The sequence below is a fragment of the Lepus europaeus genome, chromosome 10, assembly GCF_033115175.1.
Source record: "Lepus europaeus isolate LE1 chromosome 10, mLepTim1.pri, whole genome shotgun sequence".
In the NCBI taxonomy this organism is placed as follows: domain Eukaryota; kingdom Metazoa; phylum Chordata; class Mammalia; order Lagomorpha; family Leporidae; genus Lepus; species Lepus europaeus.
Window position 1 is genome coordinate 97712574 of NC_084836.1, and position 25759 is coordinate 97738332.

General features: G+C 57.8%; 1 protein-coding gene across 1 annotated transcript in view; it reads right to left on the minus strand.

Annotated features, from left to right (window-relative positions):
- The window catches only part of EBF4 (EBF family member 4), a 73026-nt gene extending 57960 nt beyond the window's left edge, over positions 1–15066 (minus strand). The window contains exons 1-7 of the mRNA XM_062202302.1: positions 14743–15066; positions 14109–14230; positions 4822–4978; positions 4587–4650; positions 4378–4433; positions 2589–2662; positions 1637–1705 (exon numbers count right to left, since the gene is read on the minus strand). Coding sequence (XP_062058286.1) covers positions 1637–1705; positions 2589–2662; positions 4378–4433; positions 4587–4650; positions 4822–4978; positions 14109–14230; positions 14743–15066 — 866 coding nt within the window. The remainder of the gene's footprint in view (positions 1–1636; positions 1706–2588; positions 2663–4377; positions 4434–4586; positions 4651–4821; positions 4979–14108; positions 14231–14742) is intronic.
- Between the last annotated feature and the right edge of the window lie 10693 nt (positions 15067–25759).

Below are 25759 nucleotides of genomic sequence, written 5' to 3' on the forward strand. Positions count from 1 at the left end.
TTCCTACTCTGACAACGTTCATTCCCTGGGTGATGTTTCATTCAGATTTCTCATCTGCAGCCTGAACCTCTCCTCTGAGTTCTCCACTCCCGTTTTCAGTTAGTTTCTCAACATCCCCACCTGGGGGCTGGCGTTTTAAATACAACAGGGCTAAGCCTTGCTCCTCACCCTCCGGCTCCTGAAATCTCTCCCTTCTCCATCCTCCTAAATTGATCAGATTAGACACCTTGGCGTCATCTCTCTCTCTCCACCTCTCCCTTTTTCTCTCTCCCTCCCTCTCTTCCTCCCAAAACAGATACCATCAGTTCTGTGAAATGGAAATGTGTCCAGAACCAACCACTTCTTACAACCTCCGCTATAACATCCCTGGGTTCAGTCCCCATCGTCTTGGACCTGGATCACCGTGGTGGCTCCTTAACTCATCTCCCGGCCTCCTACAGATCCTCATCAACACAGCGGCTGGAGTGACCTTGCCAAAATAGAGGTCATTTTCTTCTCACCCGCTTCCACATCCAGAACATGAGTAAAAGCCAAAGTCCTGACGACGGTCCACAGCACGCCCCACGTGCAACCCACAGCATGCCCCATGTGCAGCCCATGGCACGCCCCACGTGCAGCCCACAGCAGCCTGCACGATTTGTCTTCCTCCTGACTCGCCCGCTCCTTCCAACGTCATCTCTGTCTCCTGTCTGCACCCCTGTACCTGCCTGGGTCTCCTCGCTGTTCCTGAGACACACCAGCCTAGCTCCTGCCCCTCTTCCCCCAGACACAGCACACGTCCCACCCCGTATTGGCTCCAGCGCCAGCTTCTCAGTGCGGCCTGGCAGACGCTACAATCGCAATGCCCCCTCCCCAGGTGCTCCCTGGTCTTCCTTGGGGGATTGATTTCTCTCCGCAGCCACTGCCGCCATCAACACGCCGTACGTTTCATTCATTGACTCGGTTCATGTCTATCTCCCGGACTGGACTGCAGGCCCACGAACGCAAGGCTGGTTGTCTATCTTGGTCACTGTTTCACACCACACAGAGGGGAGCCTGGCACAGAGGTGACACTCCTACGTTATCTACTGGACAAATAAAATACTTGGCTGGCCAGAGCGTGGGAAAAGGAAGGTGAGGAGGTGGTGTGCTCTGTGCTGACCACGGCGCTAGGAGGGAGACTGCATTTTGTATCTTATCTGTGCATTTCCTATGTGAATGCAATAATTGTAAAAACTGAAGTCAGATCAGGAGCGCGCACTTTCACAGGCATGACTTTGATGTCCCCAGTGGTTCCCCATCTCACGGTGAAGGATGCTGGGAGAAACTGCACGCTGTGGAGGTGGAGGTGGACCTGGGAGCAGGCCGTTGCTGATGGCCACGCAGCCTCACGTCCCTGGGCACCGATTCACCTCTCCTACCCCTGTCCCTCGCAAGCCCCCACGACAACCCGCCTGCCTCTTCAGTGCCTTCCTTCAGGGCTCAGGGAATGCAGCTCCAGAGAACCTGCCACCAGGGGCTTCACCCCAGGGCCGTGGCTGGTGCTCCCGGGCCCCAGCAGCTTCTCTCTCTGCTCAGAGCCCCCTACTTGGAGCCCTGTGGCTGAGAGAAGCACCCTTGGCCCTGCAGCTTCCCGGCCGCGTCTGCCTGCCAGTACCTGTCAATGATGACGGGGTCCGAGGGGGTCTCGTTCCGGTTGCCACAGCTCTTCCGGTCACAGCACCGGCTGCAGGAGAGATGGAGAGGAAGGGAGCATTGAGGGGAGGAGGGGGACAGCGGGGTGGGGGCAGCTCCAGGGGGAGGGGCTTGCACCCCTTCTCTGGGTGTAGGATTCCCTGAGGACCCGGGGAGAAAGGCAGGGAAGGACCCAGCAGAGTCCTCAGGAGCCGGAACCCCTGGGCCCAAAGGGTAGAAGCTCCAGGAAGCCTGTGGCAAGGGCGGCTGTGCGTCTCTGCACACTGTCCTGCACGCACAAACCACAGACAGGAGGGAGCTGGGCCTGTGAGCACGCAGCTCAGGAATGGTCACCCGGTGCCTGCCCAGGTCCCCGGCAACTGGACCAAGACACGCCTCCTGCAGCCCCTCCCTGCCGCTCCCCTCCCCAGCGTGGCCGCTGTCTCCCCAACCACAGGGTTTTGAACACTCTTGTCTTTCCCACGCATCAGGGAGTGCCTGGCCCTGCAGGCTTCTCTACCAGGGAGACCTTGTTCAAAATGTCAAGTTCAAGGATGCTGGGGAAGAGGCAGCCGAGAGCTGTGTCCCTCACCCTGACCCCGCCTATCAGGGAGCTGCCTTGAGGTGGGAGGCAGCAACGCTTCACCCCCAAACCAACCCTAGAGGCCTGGGATTGCCTGGCCACCCCCCCCCACTCCCCTGTGAGCTCTCCACCCCGCCCCCAGCTTTATTAATGAAGCTTCCAGGAGCCGCAGGAGGCTGTGCTTACAAAAACACTTGGCAAAGCCACATAAACAGGCCGGGCTAATGGGGCCTCAAGGACCTTCTCCTCAGTCAGCCCTGCGCCCAGGGGCCTCACTCCCCCCTCAGCCTTCCCCCAGGGAGCAGGGCCTGGGAGGAGGCCTCGGCCACATGTTGGCAAAGGGCCAGCTCACCTGCACATGATCTCGTGGGTGAGCAGCACCCGGCACATTTCGGGGTTCTTGTCCTGCCCCTCATAGATGATGGCCTGGGGGAGAGGAAGAGCCAGACTGTGGTGGAGGAGGCAGGTGGGTCAGGCCATCATCCTGCCTTAGGGGAGCCTGGGGCAGGGGAGGGGAGGGGCGGCTAGCCACATGGAGGACACCTCCCCCGCCCCCACAAGGCCTGCAGATTCTTTCTTTCTTTATTTTTTAAAGATTCATTTTATTTATTTGAAAGGCAGAGTTAGAGACAGAGGTAGAGATGGAGGTAGGTGAGGGGGTCCTTCCATCCACTGGTTCACTCCACAAATGGCTACAACAGCTGGGGCTGGGCCAGGCCAAAGCCAGGAGCTTCTTCCTGTTCTCACCCTTGGGCCATCCTCTGCTGCTTTCCCAGGCCGTTAGTGGGGAGCTGGATGGGAAGTGGAGCAGCCGGGACTTGAACTGGTGCCCATATGGGATGCCGGCACTGCAGGCCAGGACTTTAACCCACTGTACCACAGCGCTGGCCTGGCCTGTAGAGTGTGTTTGTCCACAGGCAGCCCTTTCACAGCTTTGTTCTGCTTTGGACCAGGGGTCCCCAGAGGCCAGGACCACCACTGCCCTGCATCTTGTTCCCCTCGCCCCAGCACGCAAAGTCTTCCCACACCCTCAGTGGACCTCTGCCTCTTAGCCTCTGGGCTGGCCGCTGCTTCTTCCCCTCCCCCACCCCCCCTCCTGCCCCCCCCCCCAAGCCGGCATCTCCCCTGTGGGCAGCTGGACCAGTTCCTCCCCAATCTCCCAGAGTCCCTCTGCCTGCAGCATAGCGCTCCCCAGTTTATAACCCCTGGGCCTCCCAGCCTTCCCATTTAGGGGATCCCTTTCTCTTAGGACTTCCTCGGACCCCTTCCATACTCAGCCCCCACTCAGTCCCACTTTGTTACTGCCTGGCCCACGTCCCCCTCCACAGTGACCACGACCTTCGAGAAGCAAGTCATTTCTCCCTCTGCCCTTGGGTTGGATGGAGGCTGCCTCAAGGCCCACCTGGGTGGGAAAGCTCAGGTCTCCCTCTCGAAGTCTGGGCCCACACATCTGGCCCATTCCTTACTCAACCCGCTCCTGACCAGCACAAGACACCCAGGCACGTGGGCCCCAGCATGGTGGCGTGCACCTTGATCATCCAGAGCTCCTTACGCTGGGCCCTGAGCCCCCTTCCTGTGCCCAGCAAGGAGCTGAGAGTGTGCAGAGGGAGCCCCTGGGCCCACAGCCACATCCCCTTTGCTGGACCAGCCCACACGCTCCCAGTGTCCAGTAGCACTGGCTGCCCAGGGGTCTGTCTTGAGAAGAGCTCCCAGTGGGGCAGGAGCTGACCCATCTGAGGGTGTCTGGAAGGTTACCATGACCGACTTCTGCAGGGGACAAAAGGCTGGCCTCCTTGCTTCAAACTCTAGAGAGTTCCCCTGGATCAGGCTGAGGCCAGACTCCAGCTGAAACCACGTCCTTCAGTCCAACTCCTTCTCCTGAGAGCCCCTCTCACTCCCCATGCCGTAATAAAGCACCCAAGCGCCCATCTCAAACAACACTGCTGCGGAATGTGACCCAAGCCAGGGTCTTTTCCAGATCAGTGGGCTAGAGTGGCACCCTCCTGCTGTGGCCTGGGTGGGATCTGGGGGAGCTGGGTGGGGTGAAGGGCACAGGTCAGGCGAGGACAGGTGCTCACTCGGACCAAGGGGCAGAGAGGATCTGGGACGAGGACGGGACGGCCTCTCCTGGGCTGGCTCACCTGCTTGGACATGGAGTCGATGAGACGCACGTAGAGGTCCTGCTCTGTCCGAAGTCCTGCGGGGGAAGGAGAGCACCTGCTATAGGGGGAGGAGCCTCTGGAGCCTGTGCCGACCAGATTACACCCACACCCTCCCTGCCCAGGGGAGGGCCACCCAGTTCCCAGACTTCTTCCAGGTGAGGGCTGTGCAGGGCCATCCCCTGGCTCACCGTTGTTGTACACCAGTCGGAGGCGATAATGGATCCCATTATTGGTCTTTTCGGCTCCCGGCTCCTGCAGGGATGAGATGGGGAGGATGTTCAGGGGCTTAGGGATGCCCCCGCCTCCCAGCCCACCTCCCTTACATCCCACCGCCCGCCGGCCTCTCTCCCTTTCCACCCACCCACCCACCACCCATCCGTCTGCCCCAGGGGTCCCTCCTAGCCGAGCCCACGAGCCTCTCACTCGCTCCTTTTCCACAAAGTCGACGAAGGCTGTGCGCTCCACCTCCACGGGCTGCCCCTGCCGGTCGTACATGGCCAGCACGAAGTGGAAGAAGTTGGATTTCCTGAGGTTGGAGGGAGGCTGCTTCTCAAAATGGGCTCGTGCCAGGCCCACGCCACTGCGGGAGGAAAGCAGCTGGAAAACCACCCGACGCCCCGGTGAGAGCGGCCCCGCGCCTCCGGCCAGGGTCTGGGCAAGGAACCAAGTCAGACGGCCAGGGCCAGCTCCGTTCCAGATGGAAGCCACTGCAGCCTGTTCCCTTGGGACAAGGGGCACAGTGGCTTCTGTGACCAAGGCAGCCTGGTCTGACTCCCTCTTGGGCTTCTCCCTGGGCTCCACATTTTTGCAAGGCTGATCTCCAAATCTAAGGTGCAGACCAATCCACCTTACTGACTGCACGGCCCCCGGACTGTCCTTTAGGGAATCAAGGGGCATCTGGGAGGTTGTGGAACAAACATCCCACGGAGCTCCAGCCCACGGCTGAGGATTCCATGGGCCTGGGAAATCAGATTGAAGGTGGACAACGCCCTCCCCAAGAACAGAGGGACCTGCCTTAAGGTTCATGAATGACAACCAAGGGCTCCTTGGGCATGGGGGGCTTCTCATCTGGCCTTGCCAAGGGCTCTCCTGGCCCATCAGAGACCATTCAGTAGCAAGGTCAGGGCAAGGGGAAGAGAATAACCAAGGTCTCGGGTACCAAGCATTTTTTTCCTGAACCCCAGTGATGCACCGCACACCAGACAATGTCACAAGTAGGGCTGGATTAGGGGCCTGGAAGGGGAGGGAAGACAGGCACAGAGAGCTGGCACACAGGGCCAGGGGGAGGACGTCCCCACGTGAAAAACTAGGGGAGCAAAGGAAGAAAACGATCAATTGTTTGTGACAGATGAGGGCAAGACATTCCCCCTGGCCCTTGCAGCAACAATAGGAGCTCAACAGGTGGAGGAGGCGAAGGGCAGATAAAGCAGCTTAAGAAACGCTGTCCTTGGAGGGTGTCACGCTGGCCACGGTTTTAGGAAGTGAAGTGAGGAGAGAATAGCTTGTACCAGAAGTCCTTACCATACCATACAGGGGCACAAACACCGGGAAGCAGTTTGGCCTTTCCTCTCTAGCCAGGGTCCTCCGAAGCACACTCCTTAGACGATGCGTGGCCCAAACCCTCCCTTTAGCAAAGCGTGCTGGGGCCACAAGTGCTAGGAAATGCAGCTTCGCAGTGCACGTGGGGGTCCTGGGATGCCCTCCAGGAACGGCCCTGCTGCAGCTGGCTCAGGCTGCCCTGCCCTGTGCGGGAGCCAGCCTTCAAGACGGTTCCCAGTGCCCTGGTTCCCTGCCAATCATGCCCTCGGGGTGGGGGGCCTCACACCGGGTCAGGATTAGGTTGTGAGGCCAACACAACCTAGCAGAAGCGACAGCATGAAGCTTCCAAGGTCAGAACGCAAAAGCATGGTAGCTTCTGCCTTGTGCTTTCTTGGATCAGTCCCATGGGGGGAAGCCAGCTGCCGTGTTGCGGGGACACTCAAACAGCCCCTTGGAAAGGTCCCCATGGAGAAGAATGGGGACCTCCTACAATAACCAGCACGAGGGCACCTGCCAGAACTACCTGGGAAGCACGGCCACCAACCCAGCCAATGCTTCAGTGACTGCATCCCGCAGGGTCAGGAGCCACCCTGAGTCACAGCCACCCAGCTGAGCTGCTCCCTGAGTTCCGACCCTCAGAAACGGGTACAATAATTGTTTTAAGCTACTGAGTTTTGGAGCAATTTTTCTTTCTGAGACACAAAGAGATAGATGCACAGAGACAGACAGACACATGAAAGACCTCCCATCCACGATCCACTAGAACTGGGCTGGGCTGAAGCCAGGAACTGGGAACTCAGTCCAAAGCTCCCATCTGGGTGGCACAGATTCAACTACTTGAGCCATCACCTGCTACCTCCAAGGGTCTGCTTTATCAGGAAGCTGGAAGCAGGAGCTGGAGCTGGAACTGAACCCTGGCACTCAGATATGAGATGCAGACACCTCAACTCATGTGTCAACCACTAGGCTAAATACCTGCCGTGCAATTTTCTTTTCTAATGCAGCAAAAGATAACTAAACATGAAGGTACTTCAAAAAGTTCATGGAAAATGGAACTAAGAGGTAAGATCATCTGAGTGCAATGAGACTTGAGAATCCATGCTTTGTGTTTCATAACAGGTATTTTTCATTGACTTTCTGATGGCCTTTCATGTGCATGGGTTTCAAAAATGTTTTGCACCAAAGTAAGTTTACCTTGTAGCTCCGTGTTCTACAAGCTCTTCAAGGCACCCTGCACACCACACAGACTTGCCTGAGGGCACTTTCGTGGAGGGATGTGGTTGGGGAAGCGCACTGGGAAGTTCTGCAGCCGGGCAGGGTTCCAGACACTGTGGCAGGGAGAACCCGGCGTGGCTTGGGACCCCGTGGGCTGCAGTCACCATGACAGCTGGGGCTGTGGTCATTGAAGGGTTGACTGGGTTAGTGGCTGTGTTCCCCAGGGATGTGGGGCAGGGGATGGGGGTGGTGGAACTGTCCCGAGGGCACTTGCGACGGCCCTCCCCAGCACCCGTCGTGGACGTGCACTGTGACAACGGCTGCCCTCTGCATCACTCCTCGTCATTTAAACTCAACTTCTGTCTTCCTCAGCTTCATGCTAAGCCTTGGTATCTGAGATGTCGCGGCAGGAGGGGCCTTGGTGAAAGGTGACTCAGAAGGCGGAAGTGATGGGGTGGGGGTCACCCACACCTCTTCCCGCCACAGGTGTCCCATCCTCCCTCCCCTCCACTCGCCTTCAGCCTTCAGTCCTGGAAGTCAGGACCTTGACCACCCCCAGCCCAGCCAGCCCCAAGCAGGGAAGCCCAAAGAGGGCTTTGGATCACAGCAGGTTCCTGATTACAGCTGATGAATATGCTAATGAGACGCAGCCCTGGGCTCCTCCCTCCCACTCTCAGGACCAGCTCGGCTGAAACTCCACCAGGGACAGCTCCCAGGACCACCGAGTGGGAGAGGAGGTCAGAGGCTTGTGGAGCGGTCCCATGTCACTGAGGCCCTTTTTTTCTGCCCCCTCGCCTGGGAGGCGCTCAGAAAGCGGAGAGGGAGGGGACAGAGAAAGCAAGAGGCCTTGGCCAAGAGAAAGGGTGGATGTTGAGAAACAACAGAATCCCCTAGAGCACTCCACGGCCTCTTTCTACACAGACAGCCCTGCACTGCCCAGGCCAAATCCCAAACTGGTCACAGCACATCAGTGATGCTGGCTGGAGTGTCCTCTCCCAACCACTGGCAAATATCAGCCTGCCAGCCTCCGCGGAAGTCTAAGCCCCAAGCCATGCTTTCTTCCAGAGGCCTGCCCTGTGGGCAGGAGGGGATTACTGGGGAGAGGAGAGAGGGCAGGGGGGCGGGGTATTCAGTGCTGCTGGGTTGTGGGCACAGAGGGGCTGTACCACCTGAGACTGTGCCCAGCCCCACGCAGGGTCGGCCCAGCTCCCCTTCCCTTGCGGCAGTCCCCAGTGTCACCCTGCCCTTTCCCACCACAGCTCAGGGGGGTTAAGGTACAATCATCCTCCAAGGCTCGCACCCAGCCACGAGGCAGCTGCATTTGTGAGGAGGTCAAGGCAAAATGAGAAGGTTTTGTTCTAAAGACACTCGTGTCTTTACTCTGAACAAGAGACAGAGGGTGACTTTGCGGGGGGCATAGAAAGGGGGAGCAGACAGACGGGTGTGGACTGTGCCTTCCCCCTGACGGCCCCCAAGGCCCCTCCACCCCACACTGCACCAATTGACCAATCAGCACCTCTGAATGGAACTGCAAGCCTCAAAGGGTTTGCTCTTCTCCCCCTGGGAATAGCTGATGCTCTCCTAATGAGAACAACAAACCAAGATTAAAGAACAGAAAGAAACAAGAGATGCAAACAACTCCCAGGTGCCAAGTGGTCTGAGCACCCCAGAGCTGTATCCTGGGTGCAGATGAGTGGGATACGGGTGGGAGGCGGGGGCCACTGGCTGCTCTCAGAGAAGCTCCATCAGAGAGGGGCACAAAGGCGATGTCTGACCCCGTGATCTGCAGAGCACGACACGATCGCCCAAGACACCCACTGGGAGGGGGGAGAGATGGAGAAGTCTACTCATGGGGATCCTGCATCTAAAAGAAAGAAGGGAGGCTAGAGCTCCTGGGGCCAGCAGGTAAGTGTTTTTTCTAGGTTGCCCTAGAAGCAAACTCCCAGACAGGGACCCAGACACCCACAGTCTACATGAAGGCAGCCCACAAAGGGTGCATTTCCCTGTCACTCCTGCGGGCAGTGCAGCTGCGTCTCACAGGAAACTCTGGAAACAGCACGGAACACGTGCCTCCTCGGAGTCACCCCGGGGGAGAGGCGAGGGAGCTGGGGTATTTATCTACCAGCCCCAACCAGTCACTGAGGGCTGCTAGAGCTCTGCTTTCTCCAGTGTCTCTGGCTGCCGTGCAGGTGGGCAGAGCAGGCCCTGGCAGCCCGCACAAGTCCTCAAGCAAAGGGAAGCCAGCAGGAGAAGCAGACCCGGGGCCTTGGGGAGATATGGGAGGGCTATCAACAGACAGCCATCCAGAGAGCCATGGGAGGTCTGATGGAAGGTGGCAAAGCCACAGCCTGAGGGCCCTCAGGCAGCCAGGAAGAGAGTGGTTCATGCCAACTATAAGAACTGCCTCACCTTGCACATGTATTGCCGAGCCCATAATTTAGAAACATTTCGCACACTTAGCATCATTAGCGGACGAAGCACACCACATAAGCACCTTTTCCAGATAAACGTAGCAGAGTGACGAAACAGCCACATTAACCACTTTTGGAGGACTCCAAGAGGAATTAGTTATTTCCTTGCTTTCTTAAATAGGTTGTTTGAAACAAAATATTCAAAACGCTCTCCCCTGGGCCCCAGACTGTGCCCAGGCAGTGGGGCATTTGCTCAACTAAGGAACCCAGATTTGGGAGGACAAAGCATTCCTGTTCACATTTCTGCCTCTCCCCCCATACTGAAATCAACCCCAAGTTCAAGGAGAGCAGTTGAAGGCCAGGAGAGCTTCAGTTTGCACTGCTACTTTTCAGTGGGAGCAAACCTGCTTTGCGGCAAGCATGGGCTTCCTGGGCAGTGTCGGGAGTTCAGGCTCAAGCTGACACCAAGGACAACCTTAAGGTCCCACCTGGGCCATTCAGGTGGCCTGTGCTCCCCAGCACCAAGGGATACCACGGGGACTTGGCCAGGCCCTTCTGCATCAGCTGCTCGGGGGGCCCAGCCCCAGCCGTGCTGCACACAGAGCCTCCTCGCTATCTCTGCCCTCCATTCACAAGGCTGCTCGTGGCTCTTTACATCCTGGACTGTGTGCTTACCCCAAATACCAGCGAGTCGACAGCAGGCCCCCAAGGGACACCTCCCCTCAGGGGCACCCCCAGCCCTTCTGCCTTCCCTTCCTTGACAGGCCGAGGTTCTGAGTGGAGCCTTTGTGGCAGCCTGTTTGCTCCTCGGATCTGGGAAGCTGGGAAAAGGGGGGACCAGTGCTGCTGTCACAGCACAGAGGAGGCTCTGCTGGTGCTCCCCCACCCAGCAGGTGGCTTTCCCTCTGCTGTGTCCAGCCCTGCCTCTCCCCATCCCGGCACGGGGCACGGCCATGGCAGGAACCCCATCCCTTCCCTCCACAGCCTCCTTCCTCTGAGCACCCCGCTGGCCACCACTCTCCCCTGCAGCCATCTCTGGGGCCCCGGGGCCTGGCACTCCTGCCCCCAGCAAGATGATCTATCGCCTGGCACGCCCAGAGACTGGCTGTGCTGTAGACCGGGGACATGAAAGCAGCGGATCACAGGAACACACCCAGCTCCTCCATGCAGGAGAGGGAGGGCATAGGGGTGCTAAAGGGAGCTGCCCAGAACCTGTGTCCTGATGATCCTGCTGGAGAGGAGGGTTAGAGCTGTGGCGGCTCCAGACCGCTCCTTCCCACGGCCCTAAGCCCTGCTCTGCACACCTGCCCCAAGAAATTGGCTCAGTGACTCAGATCCTTGAAAGAGGCAGGGAGGGAAGGAGATGGCGGAGGGAGGGAGAAAAGCCCCTCACTGGCTCGCTCTGCTGCCCTTCCTCTGGCCCTCGCATCTACCTAAAGACTGCCCACCCCTCTTCTCTTCTGCCCACCCTCAGGCCTGCCTGCCAGGTCCCAGGCTGAGGAGTGGCTATTAATTATTAAAGCAAACAAAAGCATTTCCTAGCACGGAGGTTAGCCTGCAGCTGCTTCCAGGAAAGGCAGTCCCAGCTGGCTTCTCTTGGGGGCCCTGCTAGTGGGCTGGGATCAGCTCGGGAGGAAGGGTCTCCCAGGGGTCTCCTCAGGGGTCTCCCCATCCTGGGAAGCTCGCCAGCAATGGGAGAGCCTGCCACACGGGGAAGCTGGGCTGGGGCTCTGGGTCTCAGGGATGAAGTCCCACTGGTTCAGGCAGGGCAGTCACAGCAACAAGGAGGCTCTCCACTACCTCTCTTCCCCATGCTTCCCTTTCTCGGCACTTGGAGTTGAAGCATAGGCAGCCCCTCTTCTCTCCTACCCTGCTTTTGCCCAGGCCCCTCCTTCCTACCAGGAGAGCCCCCCCACCCTGCTCTTGGCAAGCCTTCTGCTCACCCGCCTTTTGCAACAACTTAGCATTGTTATAAATGCCAAGTTATAGAACTGGGGAGCCGCAGCTGCTCCAGGACCGGGTGCCCAGAGCTCTCCAAGGTTTAGCAGGGAATGCAGCAAAGAGGGGTCTGGGAGCCACCTGGATCTCCTTCTGCTTTCTTCAGCAGATGCTCACTGTTCCCCTGTGGGCACTACAGACAGATGGATGAACGGCCACCAACCTTGCAGAAGACCGGAGGGCCCCAGCCTGCAGACCAAGGAAGTTCGGGGCTGGCACAGGACAGCCAAGTCTGGCCTATGGTAAGCATCCCTAGGCAGCACCCAGAACTGCTCCCTTGGGCAGGGTGGGAGGGCACAGATGGAGCAAGTGCTGGGGTCGGGGTGGGGTCCTGAGGCTGTTGAGACTTTACTCAGTGGATGTGTGTGGGTACCTAGGATAAGGGGACAGTTTCGAGAGAACAGAGGACTTATGGCCAGGGCAAGGCTGTTTTAGGATGTTAAGGCCTGAACAGAGGACCAAGGAGTGAAACAGAAATGGGGGCGAGGATAGGAAACCTGGGGAAGAATGAGAAAGGATCAACCTGCCCCCTCTGGAAGCGAGGAGAGAGTCAGCCACACATATGGGGCTTCCAGTCTGGAGCCCAAGACAGAGAAGTCTCCAGGCTTGGGGACAAGCAGCCGAGGGCTAAAGAATGCCCCAGAGAATGGGGAGGGGGCTTTGAGTCTCAGCAATGGGGCCCTAGGGACCCACCCCAGACATCCTGACCCCGAGCTCCAGACAACACTGCCTGTAGCCAGCCCTTGAGGGAGCGTCTCATCCCCCACACTTCCTGCACCCCAGGCAGCCCCCTAGGGCACCGCTTCCTTCACTTCTGGGTCCCCTCCTCAGCCTGATGGCTCAGGGCAGGCGGGGGTGGGGTGGGGTGGGGTCAGAGGTCAGAAAGAAACAGGAACCTCAGATCCCAGGGGCTCCTCACCCACTCTTACAGCCCATGGAGGAGCGGAGGAAGGCGAGTCCACATTAAGAAATTGACCATCTCAAGTTAAAAAGCCAGAACCAACAGGAAAACTGGCAGGGCACCAAACTGTGGGCACAGCAAAGAAAGATGGGAAGCAAACACACCACAGTGTGCACAGTAGCCGAGTTAGTTACATGCAGAATGTGTTCTTATGTTTTCCAGGTTTTCTTCTGGCAAAACTTAGAGAAGTGAATTTATCTGCAAGACGCCTTCTCGCCCTGAAGAGATGAGCTCAACAGAGTCCCGGGTGCTCGCTCCCGACCTCAGTACAAGCACAGGTGTGCAGAACCAAGGCTTCAGTTTGCACCTGAAAACCACCATGTGCCAGGGTGGGTGTCTGGCCCAGCAGAGAATGCCCACATCCCACAGGGGGTTGCCCGAGTTTGATCCTGGCTCCGGCCCCCGATTCCAGCTCCCTGGGAGGCAGCAGGTGATGGCTCAAGTGGTTGGGACCTTGCTACTCACTTAGGACACTGGGACCGAGTTCCTCCTTTCCAGGTTGGCCACTCCCACCCAAGCCATTGGGGGGCATCTGGAGAGTGAACCAGCAGATGGGCGCTCTCTGACCTTCCCTCATTGCCCCTCAAAACCGAAACAGTAGCATCTGCTCTGGGGTGGACTACCTGTGGTGGCCTCTGGGCAGGACTGGGGACGTGAGTGAGTGCTTTCGGGTCTGATCAGCCCTAGCAACTCCCTACCAGAACCCCTTTAGGCTTCGGGCAGCAGCTCAGCCCCCGGGAAGCCCACCTGGACCCACTCTGCAGAGCCAGCCTTTCCCCACGGGATGTCCACAGGGCGCCCTCACCGCCCTCCTGCTCAGCGCCAGATGCAAGAGTTCCAGGTGCTGTAGGGGGGCGAGTCAATAATCCTTTAAAGTTCCCGTCCAAACCCCGAGTCCATCCCCTTCCCCTCCGGCCCAGACCGCTGCAAAGGAGTCAGAGGAAACAGGCGTGGGTGCTGGGTTCCCACAGGCTCCCTGCCTCCCGCAGGACATACAAGAAAAACATCTGATGGAGAGGCGGGGCCCTGCCCCATTCCCAACCCCAGCCAGTCCAGCCAGGCCCACTGTCCACCTCATCTTGTCCCTACTCTGCCCCCCAGCCCGTCCCTGGCTCCGCACTCTCCCATCCTCCAACTCTGAGGGGCGTGGGAAAGGAGATGGGGCTGGGTTTCTCCTCTTTGCCGGCGGACTCCGGACTCGCTTTGGACTGCCCTGGAAGGAGTCGACCGTTCGCAGACGGTCGGCAGCTGCGGGTCCCAGCTCGGGGACCACAGGCAGCGGCGATGCCTCCTCCTCCTCCAGAGCCCGGGACTGCCCTGCCCGGCTGGCGTTCGCCACGGCATCCGCGAGCGACGGTCAAGTCAGAGCCCGGACAGCCCCGCGCCCGGACAGAAGCCCCGCCTCGGCCCGGCCGGTAGCCGCTGCAGCGAGTACTGGCGCTCGGGACCCGGTGGGCGGGAGAAGTCGCCGGGACGATCCAGAGTTGGGGCTCCCTGCACCCTGCACTCCGGCAGTTCAGCCGGCCGAGCGAAGGCGGCGCGGAGCCATGGAACCCGAGCGCGCAGGGTCCGGTCCGAGCGCTTACCTCTGCGCCGCGGTGCTGGCGTCCAAGATGCCCGCACCCTGCATCCAGGAGCGCACCGAGCCCAGGCTGGCGGGCAGCAGCGGCTCCTCCTTCAGGCTCAGCCCGCCGCGGGCCAGAGCATCCTGCGCAGGGAACATAAGGGCGCGCAGTCGGTGGGCGCCCCCACCGCCCCGGATCCGGTCCCGCCTAGGCTGTGGGCGTCGCAGCTCAGCCCGACCCGACGGCACCGGACGCCTGGAGGAGCGCAGCGCAGCGCGGAGTCCGGGTGGCTCAGTGCGCGCTCGCCTCTCGGGCGCTCCCTCGGAGAAAGCGGGTCCGCAGGCGCCACCGTTGTCCCCTCCCCTCCCGGGGCGCAGGGCGGGGAGATGAAGGGATTCCCCCGCGGCCTGAGCGCTGGCGGGCGCTCGGCGTGCGGGGCGGGGAGGGCGGGGAGCCGAGCCCGCACCCGGCCCGCGCGGAGGCGCCCCAGAGGCGCGCTCTGGCGGCGGCCCAGGGCCGCGGTCGTCGGCGGAGGGGGGGCCCGAGCGCCCCGGGAACTGCCTCGGGCAAGGCGGGGGCGCGGGGCCTCCCGCCCTTTCCCCCCGCCGCCCCCACCTCCCGCCCGCCCGCGGCGCCGGCGCGGGGCGCTGATTACCATCCGGGAGGCGGAGGCTGCGGGCGCGGAGCGCGGCGGCGGCGGCGGCGGCGGCGACAGCGGCGGCAGCGGCGGCGGCGGCGGCAGGAGCAGCAGCAGCCGCGCGTCCCGGGGAAAGACAGGGGCAGCGCCGGGCCAGCAGACGCCGCCGCCGGCGCCCCGCGTGCCCCGGCGCCCCGGCCCTGCGGCAGCCCCGGGCGGCAGCACCTGGAGCAGCAGCAGCAGCAGCCCGGCCGACTCCCCCCGGGGCCCGGCTCCCGCGCCGCCCCGCCGCGGCCGCCGCCGCGCGCCGCTCCCCGGGGCCTGGCCGCGGGCCCGGGCCATCCCGCCGCCGCCGCCGCTCCCGGGGGAGCGGGAGCCGAAGGGAGGGAGTGCGGGCGGGAGGAGGGATGTCGGGAGCGGGCGGGCCCAGGGGACTGGGGGCCGGGGGAGGCGGGGGCGGGGCGGCGCGGCCGGCCGAGGGGCGGCCGGGGACGTGACATCATCGGGGGAGGAGCGGCCGGGCTCGGGCCGCGGCGGCAGGGCGGACCCTGGCGAGTCAGTCGCCAGGGCTGGGGGCTGCGGCCTGGCCAAGACCGCGACCGCGACCGCGACCGCGGTAGGGACCCAAGGCTGCGCGGCGAGGGAGCCGGGCCCCAGGCTGGAGGGGCGCGCCACGCAGCGCTGAGATCCGCCGCAGCCTCCCCGTCGCCACCGGACGAGGCTCCCGCCGCCGCGCGGCCTCGCCTCCCTACCCAGCGCCCGCTGTCCCTCGGCGCCGTCGCCGGGCTCCCGGCTCCCGCACCTGGCACTCACTTTGACGCCTCCAAGCTGCGCTCTTGGAGTCCTGCGCGCCGGAGCTGTGCTCCCCGCACTTGCCCGGGAGGACTTGGCCTCGGTTTCCCCTCCGCCGAGGACTCGGGCATCTCTTTAAGCGAGCCCCCCCACCCCGGCCCTACGGTGCCTCCCCCTACCACCCCAAAGCATTTGACATTCTCACCTGTGCCTCGCAGAAACCGCCTGACTCCTGATTGCAAGCCAGGGCTCAGAGCCCGGCGCTCGCTCCCTTTCTCGCCAGCCACCTCACCTCTTGGACCTTAGTCCTCTTCAGGCTAATTCCTGGCACGGAACTCACCTGGCCTTTGACCCTGGGAAAGAGCTTTGCCCGCCCCTCGCCCCGCATGCCGGCCTGGCGGGTCCTGGGCAGGCAGCCCAGAGCGTCCCCGGGCACAGCGCGTGGGTGGCCTGCTCGGGCGGCGGCTTGCACTCTGATACCCCGAGTGGTCACCTTCCAGCCACCACCAGCTCCCTTCCTCTTGGGGTTGGGGGGAGGGCGAGGCAGGGGACCACCGTACCTCTCCTAACCTCTTCCTTCCTCACCATCCCTCACCATCCCCTTGCAGGGGAGCTGCTCCTTCCACCCAGACTTCTCCAGGGCTCAGCTTTTGCCCCAGGTGGCCCCTCCTCAAGGTGGGCTCTCATGGTGGTGTCTTTCTCCATCTCCTTACCCAGCTCTCTCAATCCTTGCTCCTTGCAGTGGGGTCCCTGGGCCAGCAGCATGGGCATCACCTGGGAGCTTGTTAGATGCAGACTTTAGATCTGAGGAAGTGTGTTCCAGAGAACTCCCCAGAGCGGTTCCCACCTGGCATGGCCCTTCTCCCCTGACCGTCAGACCTACCCAGCTGAGCAGCAGAGGGTTCAGGGTGCCGTGGCAGAACCTGCCCCCCGACCCCGGCTGTTCCTGCTCTTCCACTGTTTTCAGTCTCTTCTCTCTCTGCACCCCCGCCCCGAGAAGGATGAGGGGTCTCTGCTCAACCCCTCTTCCGCCCTTCCTGGTGCTGCCCCACCTGAGCACCTGCCCACGGCTTGATCCTCCCTCTTTTATCTGCACAAATCTCCCCATTCTTAAAAAACTCTCCCCAGCCGCCGCCGCGGCTCACTAGGCTAATCCTCCGCCTGCGGCGCCGGCACTCTGGGTTCTAGTCCTGGTTGGGGCGCCGGATTCTGTCCCGGTTGCTCCTCTTCCAGTCCAGCTCTCTGCTATGGCCCGGGAAGGCAGTGGAGGATGGCCCAAGTGCTAGGGCCCTGCACCCGCATGGGAGACCAGGAGAAGCACCTGGCTCCTGGCTTCCAATCAGTGCAGCGCGCCGGCTGCAGCGGCCATTTGGGGAGTGAACCAACGGAAGGAAGACCTTTCTCTGTCTCTCTCTCTCTCACTGTCTAACTCTGCCTGTCAAAAAAACAAACAAACAAAAACAAAAAGAAAACTCTCCCCTTGCCTCTGCCTCTCTGCCTCCTTCTTCAACTCCTGTTCCTTCCATGTTGGAGAAAGTTCAGAGAGCCCTGAACCAAGGATGCCTGGCCAGCCCCGCCCCCGCTGCTGGCCTCTGCTCAGACCCCTGGTCTCCCGGTGGCCTCAGGCTCTCCTCCCTGCCTCCTCCTCCCCGTGCACCTGGCAGGCGAGCAGAGCATGCGCTCTCCTCCCACCCTCTGAGCGCCCTGGCACTTTCTCCTTTTCTTCTCTCAGTTCTCAGAACTCATGTTCTGCCACACTCTCAGGGGCCCTCTTGGAGGAAATGAGCTCCTAGTGTGGGTGCCTGTCTACTTGTTAAATTTTTTTAAGATTTATGGGGCTGGCGCCATGGCTCACTTGGCTAATCCTCCGCCTGTGGCGCCAGCATCCCATATGGATGCCGGGTTCTAGTCCTGGTTGCTCCTCTTCCAGTCCAACTCTCTGCTGTGGCCCTGGAGGGCAGTGGAGGATGGCCCAGGTGCTTGGGCCCCTGCGCCCGCGTGGCAGACCAGGAGGAGGCACCTGCCTCCTGGCTTCGGATTGGCACAGCACCGGCCGTAGCGGCCATTTGGGGAGTGAACCAACAGAAGGAGGACCTTTCTCTCTCTCTCTCTCTCTCTCTCTCTCTCTCTCTCTCTCTCACTGTTTGTAACTCTACCTGTCAAAATAAATAAATAAAAATCTTTAAAAAAGAAAAAGATTTACTTATTTGAGAGGTAGAGTTACAGACAGAGGGAGAGGCAGAGAGAAAGGTTTTCTGTCTGCTGGTTCACTCCCCAAAATGGGCTGCAACAGCTGGAGCTGGGCTGATCTGAAGCCAGGAGTTTCTTCTAAGTCTCCTGTTGTGGGTGTAGGGAGATGCTTGGGCCATCTTCCACTGCTTTCCCAGGCAATAAGCAGAGAGCTGGATTGGAAGAGGAGCAGCCGGGATTCAAACCGGTACCCATATGGGATGCGGGTGCTGCAGGCAGAGGCTTAGCCCAGTATGCCACAGCCCGCTCTGTCTCTTTACTCCTATCAGCCCTGTCCATCAATGAGTAAGGACAGAACTGGGCCAGACCCTGGAGGGGGAGAGGAGTGCCCGTCCCCAGGAGGGTCCCTAGGCCAGGTTGGGGCTGTTTGGTCTCCACTTACCCGTTCCCCACACCAGAGCTTCCCCTGGCCCCAAGGTGTGTCTAAGCCACCTCGTCCTGCTGCCTGCCAGACCTGAGGCTTAGGAGTCATCTCTGTTGCTGTTCTGTCTACCCACAGAGAGGATCTCTAACACGAAACTCACTTGCCCTCCACTGGCCTGCACCCTGGCTTGGAGGAGAAATATATCCGGTTCTGCTCCTAGCCGCCCCATCTGCTCCTCTCCAAACACCCTCCTTTCTTCTGCCACATGAAAGTGTTGCTTAAATCAGGCCACAGCCTGCGTAGAAACTGTTAATGTCCCCCATGGCTCCCCAAATGGATATCTAGGGGCTCGGTCTGGGGACATGTAGGATGCACGACCCCATTTCTCCTGCCAGCCAGACTTCCTTCCATTCACTTGCTGTGTGAGTTTCTTGCTCACCTGACACGGAAGGTCTCATCATTCCCTCTACATGGCTTCCACGGTCTCAGAGCCATGCCCTTTCTCTGGCTGTCCCCTTGCCTTCATCTGCTTTCCATCACCAAGAAAACATCTGACACAGGCCACAAATGGAGGAAGGGGGCTTGTTTGGGCTTATGATTTTGACAGTCCAAGATGGAGTGGAAACCAGTGGTTTGTCTTCCTGGTGCGGCCAGAGGATGGCCATGGCCCAACACGTCTCAGGGAACAATCACAGGTGATCCAGGAAGCAGAGAGAATGGCTGGGCCCAACTCGGGCTTTTATGATCAACCCTCTGGTGAGAATCACCTGCCAAGGCACACCCCCAGTGCCCCAAAGCTCTCTGACAAGGCCCCCCTCTCAGATACCACAACCGGGGTAAGTTCCCACTCTTCTTAGTACTTAGTACTTTGGGGATTAAATGCCTGTATGATTCCAGAGCTACATCCTATTTAAGCCACAGCACCCCTCCTCAGGACCTCCCTCATGTTGGAAACGCCTTTCAGCCCAGAGGCAACGGGGTCCACAGTCCTTTTCATGATGGTTGGAGTGATTAGGTGGGTTTGCAAGCCATCATGGTTCTGGAAGGTTCTCTCCAAGGTAGATTTGGGGATCAGTGTTCAGAATTAATGTGGAACAGAAGAGGAATCCGTCAGTCCAGGAAAATGGCCTTGAGCTGAGACTCAGACAGAGCTGGGACAAGCTTCCGCCCCACATGGGTTTCTTGTCCTACCACATGGAATACAAAGGAACCCATGGCAGTGGTGTTTGGGGGTCCCTAGAGCCTCAGCCCAGAGAAGGGTTCCGTGTCAGAGCTGCGGAACCCAGAGGCACTGGTGGTGCGGCTGCCACTCAGGCCCAGAAGGTAGGAGGTCAATGAACAAAGTTAGGGTCAGCTTTTAGGGTCAGAGTTTAATTTCTCTGCTGTAGATTCCATTGAAAATCCACTTCTTGGAACCCTGTGTGAGTTTTTATTTCACATTATTTATCTAGTTCCTTTGGCATATTTTCCCTTTTAAAATGCAGCAGCTTATCGAGAAGGGAGCTGGGGGCCACAGAGAGCTGGGAGGGTGGTGGTGACAGGGCGAGGAGGCCAGGTCCAAGCTGGCGGAGAGTGCTACTGGCTTCTAGTCCGGGCAGGGGCTCCCCCCACCCCCAGGTCATTGCCGCTGACCTCTTCCCTCCCCTTCATGGATACGGATGCTCGTGTCCAAGGGAAGGGCCCTTGCCCTGTGCCCAGTGCTAGAAAGTAAGCAGAGATTCACCCTCCAATGGCCACCGCGGTAGGTGCGCTGCGGCCGGCGCACCGCGCTGTTCCGATGGCAGGAGCCAGGTGCTTCTCCTGGTCTCCCATGGGGTGCAGAGCCCAAACACTTGGACCATCCTCCACTGCACTCCCTGGCCACAGCAGAGAGCTGGCCTGGAAGAGGGGCAACCGGGACAGGATCGGTGCCCCGACCGGGACTAGAACCCGGTGTGGAAGACCTTTCTCTCTGTCTCTCTCTCACTGTCCACTCTGCCTGTCAAAAAAAAAAAAAAAAAAAAGAAAGTAAGCAGAGAATAAAACAAAGGCTGCACCCTTAAGGAGCGCACAGTGGGTGGGCTGGGAGACTCCTACATACTCAGCGTCAGGCCAGAGTGTCCTGGGCTGTTATGGAGCAGGGGCCGGAACTGGACAAGCGCAGAAGGGCAGGAGCCCAAGGGGGCGGCTGTGGCAGGAGGAGCAGCCTCAGAAGAGACCAGCAGAGCCAGGGAGTGCATTTGCTGCCTTTGCTGCTCTTGCTGCAAGGTGGCAGGTGGCAGGTGGCAGGTGGCGACACGCCTCGCCAAGGAGCTTGGAAGTTTTTCTGTAGGACTGGGCCTTAAAACATTTTCTTACAATAACAACTACTGCAGCAACTACAACAACAGCAATAAATCAGCAGAACTCTATGCCCCGCTCCCCTCCTTTTCCAGCCAAATTGGGCCGAAGCCACATAAATAGACCCAAAGCTGGGAATTAGGCAAAGGCTGACTTGTCCAAGCTTGGGTTGGTCCATAGCACCCCCTGGAGGCTACATTAATAATATCAGGCAGGCTCTCTGATCAAGTCCTGTCAAGTCTCCAGATGGAAACTGTAGGAAGCATACAGAAATTAAAATGTGATTGTGCCTGGGAGGCAGCAAATGATGACCCAAGTACTTGGGCTCCTATAACCCACATGGAAAGCCAGGATAGAGTTCCTGATTCTTAGCTTTGCTCTGTTTTAACCTCAGCTGTTGGAAGAGTTAGGGGAGTTAACCAGAGTGGATGATCCCTCTCTAGCTCCCTCTCTCTCTTTCTTGCTCTGCCTTCCAAATGAACAAACAAGCATTTTAAAAAATTAAAAGCATGCGCTTATTATGGCATCGTTGCATGAAGAAACCCAAAAAGACAGGGGCTGGGGCTGCCGCTGTGGTGCAGTAGTTTAATCCTCCACCTGTGGCACCAGCATCCCATATGGGCGCCGGTTCTAGTCCCAGCTGCTCCTCTTCCAATCCAGCTCTCTGCTATGGCCTGGGAAAGCAGTGGAAGATGGCTCAAGTCCTTGGGCTCCTGCAGCAGCTTGAGAGACTGAAAGAAGCTCCTAGCTCCTGGCTTCGGATTGGCGCAGCTCTGGCCATTGTGGCCATTTGGGGAGTGAACCAGCAGACGGAAGATCTTTCTCTCTGTCTCTCCCTCTCACTTGTCTGTAACTCTACCTCTCAGATAAATAAATAAAATCTTAAAAAAAAAAAAAAGACAGCGGTTACCCAGAAGTTTGGCGAATATGCTCCTGCTTCCAGCCTTCCTCCCTGTTGAGTCCTGATGTCTCTTCAGTTGCTTCAGGAAAAACTCACACGAGAGTTAGTCTCTCTTTAGGACCCACCCCATTCCCCCCCATCTAGGCTGAGCTACTCATAGGAGCCATAGGAGCCGCAATGATGGACGCTTTGGCAGGAGAATTGAGCTCTCATCTCCAGTCTCTGGGCTGGAGCAAAGGCTGGGCGTGCGCCCTTATTATTCCTGTTGTCCACTCCCTGCCAATCATAGTTTCAAAGACAACCACTCTCAGTCCCCATTGAGGAAGAGGAAGCGACCATTTTCCTTGTGCAGCAAGATAATGCCCACTCCCTGCTGTTCTGCAGAGCTGGGAGTATCCCCTGTTGTTCATCTCCACCTTTCAGAGAGGGTCCAGAGCCCGCAGGTTTCTACCTAAAGTGAGAACAGCCCCCAACCCTATTTTTAGAAAGTTACTCTTTAATATCTCACAGGCAGTGGGAAAAAATTGAAATTAGGGGCCGGTGTCATGGGTGCCAGTTCAAGTCCTGGCTGTTCCACTTCCAATCCAGTTCCCTGCTAATGGCCTGGGAAAGCAGCAGAGGATGCTCAAGTGCTTGGGCCTCTGCACCCTGACCTGGAAGAAGCTCTTGGCTCCTGGCATTGGCCTGCCCCATCCCCAGTTGTGGCCATCTGGGGAGTGAACCAGTGGATGGAAGATCTCTCTGTGTCTCTCCCCCTCTCTGTAACTCTGCCTTTAAAATAAATAAATGATTTTTTTGGGGAGAGGGAGCTGGCACTGTGGTGTAGCAGGTAAGGCTGCCGCCTGCAGTGCTGGCATCCCATATGGATGCTGGTTCGAGACCCGGCCGCTCCACTTCTGACCCAGCTCTCTGTTTTGGCTTGGGAAAGCAGTAGAAGATGGCCGAAGTCCTTGGGCCCCTATACCCACATGGGAAAGACCCGGAGGAAGCTCCTGGCTCCTGGCTTCAGATCGGCGCAGCTCTGACCGTTGAGGCCAATTGGGGAGTGAACCAGCAGATGGAAGACCTCTCTCTCTCTCTCTCTCTCTGCCTCTCCTTCTCTCTCTGTGTAGCTCTTTCAAAGTAAATAAATAAATATTTTTAAAAAATGAACTTCTTTAAAAAATGGAAATTATATATATATATGTATGTATGTATATATTTACTGGTGGAGTAAGATCCAGTTCCTTTCCAGATTGCAACTAGTAGGACAAGAAGCCATGACCCCAGGGGTAGGAGGTAAGGGGAGTGCAGGGTGTAGGCAGGAGGGGGGGCGTTCCTCCCCTAGTCCCAGGTGGAATAGGGAGAGAACCTAGCAGAGGTTGCTTCTCCACAAGACTTCATCTTTTTTTACAATTTATTTATTTGAAAGTCAGAATTACACACAGAGAGAAGGAGAAGCAGAGAAAGAGAGAGCGGTCTTCCATCTGCTGGTTCACTCCCCAATTTGGTCTCAATGGCCAGAGCTGGGCTGATCTGAAGCCAGGAGCCAGGAGCTTCATCCAGGTCTCCCGTGTGGGTGCAGGGGCCCAAGGACTTGGGCCATCTTTGACTGCTTTCCCAGGCCATAGCAGAGAGCTGGCTTGGAAGTGGAGCAGCTGGGACTTGAACTGGCGCCCATATGGGATGCTGGCACTGCAGACAGTGGCTTTACCCAGTGTGCCACAGCACCGGCCCCAAAGTTTTAATCTTCAGTGTCTCATTCACACGAGTTTGAGAGTTCCTTGTGACATGTTCACATGGTTCCATGCAAAATTTTGTATTCATAATTATGCTATTTTTCTTGAAGAGCTCTAGTACCCCCAAACTGGTATCTTCTCATGGGACTTGGATTTGCTAGAAACAGGTCACATAAGAGAGAAGAAACCTTAATAGAAAAGGCACTGTACCTCTTAGAAATGGGATTTTTGCTGGCGCTGCGGCTCACTAGGCTAATCCTCTGCCTTGTGGCGCCGGCACACCGGGTTCTAGTCCTGGTTGGGGCACCGATCCTGTCCCGGTTGCCCGTCTTCCAGGCCAGCTCTCTGCTGTGGCCCGGGAAGGCAGTGGAGGATGGCCCAAGTGCTTGGGCCCTGCACCCCATGGGAGACCAGGAGAAGCACCTGGCTCCTGCCATCGGATCAGCACGGTGCGCTGGCCGCAGCGCGCCTACCGTGGCGGCCATTGGAGGGTGAACCAACAGCAAAAGGAAGACCTTTCTCTCTGTCTCTCTCTCTCACTGTCCACTCTGCCTGTCAAAAAAAAAAAAAAAAAAGAAAAGAAATGGGATTTTTGTCCCTTGTCTTCTGCAGAGCAGTGCCTGGAGCATAAATATTTGTGGAATGAATACTGTCTAGGAGGTAAAGGTCAGGAACACCCACAAGGTGCCTCAAAGAAATGATCCCAGCACTTCTACCACCTTTCACTCCCGCTGAGCCATCTGTTGTCCAGGCCCAACCTGGGAGAGAGCATTTAGACCCCTCTCCACCTAGCCTGCCATGGCTGCTGGGCTGGTTGCAGCCAGGTCCTTGGAATGGGCCCCATGGTAGAAGGGGCCTGGACTTGGGGCCTGGACACCTGACCCGAGCAGGCAGGCCACCTCATTATTCCCAGCTTCACTCACTTCACGGATGGGCCGGGGTCCAGCGTTGTGATGGTGAGTACTGAGCTTCCTCTCTCTCTCTCTCCCTTTCACTTAAATTATTGAAGGTATACAAACTTCATGCATTTCATATACACAAATTTAGGAACATAGTGATACTTCCCACCCTACCCTCCCTCCAGCCAGTGCTCCAACCCTTCCTCCTCCTTCCTCACCTATTCTCTTTCTTAATTTTTACAATGATCTTCTTTCAGTTTACTTTATACTCATAAGATTAACCCTACACTATGTAAAGAGTTCAACAAATAACGAGAAGAAAAAACAAAACATTGTTCAGCACTGTAAACAATCATCCAAGCTCAAAATGCCAATTTCACTCCTATACATTACATTTTTGGTACTCTATTAGTTACCAAAGATCAGGGAAAAACATGGTATTTGTCTTGTTGGGTCTGTATTTTAAAAAATATTTATCTATTTTATTTGAAAGGCAGAGCAAGAGAGAGAGAGAGACAGACAGACAGAAAGAGACAGAGAGAAAGAGGTCTTTCATCCACTGATTCACTCCCCAAATGGTCATGATGGTGGGGGCTGGGTCAGGCCAAAGCCAGTTGCCAGGAACTCCATCTGGGTCTCCCACGTGGGTGGCAGGGGTCCAACCACTTGGGCCATCTTGGGCTGCTTTCCCAGACTCTTTAGCAGGAAGCTGGATTGGAAACAGAGCCTCCAGGACTTGAGGCACTACTCTGATATGAGATGCTGGTGTTACAAGTGGTAGCTTAAGGGGCCAGCATTGTGATGCAGTGAGTTAAAGCCCTGGCCTGAAGCGCCTGCATCCCATATGGGCACCGGTTCTAGTCCCGGCTGCTCCTCTTCTGATCTAGCTCTCTGCTATGGCCTGGGAAAGCAGTTGAAGATGGCCCAAGTCCTTGGACCCCCTATACCCGCATGGGAGACCTGGAAGAAGCTTCAGATCGGCTCAGCTCCGGCCGTTGCAGCCGTCTGGGGAGTGAACCAGCATATAGAAGACCTCTCTCTCTGTCTCTACCTCTCTCTGTAACTCTTTCAAATAAATAAAATAAATCTTTTTAAAAAAAGTGATAGCTTAAGTCATTGTGCCACAACTCCGGACCCTAAATACTACCCCTCAAAAACTCAGCTTAGAGGTGGGCATTGAAGAACAACCAGTTAAGTTCCTGCTTGGAACACCCACATCCCATATTGATGTGAGTCCTGGCTACTCTGTTTTTTATCTAGCTCCCTGCTCATGCACCTGGGAAGGCAATGGAAGATGGCCCAAGTCCTTGGACTCCTGGCACCTACGTGGGAGACCCGGATGGAATTCCTGGCTCCTAGCTTCTGCCTATCCCAGTCCTGGCTATTGCAGGCATTTGGGTGTGGACCAGTGGATGAGTGGAAGATCCCTCTGTCTCATCTTTCAAATAAATAAGTAAATAAATAAACAAATCTTAGAATAATCCAATAATCCAATGTGTATAATTTGCCAATTTCCATGATGTCTATGTTCCTGCAATGGCTCATTTCAGACCATGAATGTGAGGGCATGGAACCTATTGGCAAGAGATGCACACAGGGCCTCTCCAGGCTCCCCCATGTGGGTCCCGGTGAAGGAGGGCTCCCTTATTTGAACAGGAGTATTGGATGATAGCCCTACATTCTATGCCAGGCTGTGTGCAGGCAATCCTCTTTCTTGGCAAGATCATTTCATGTGGGTGAAATGTATGTGGATGATCAATTTGGCCCAATTCCCGTCTTTTTAATTAAAAAT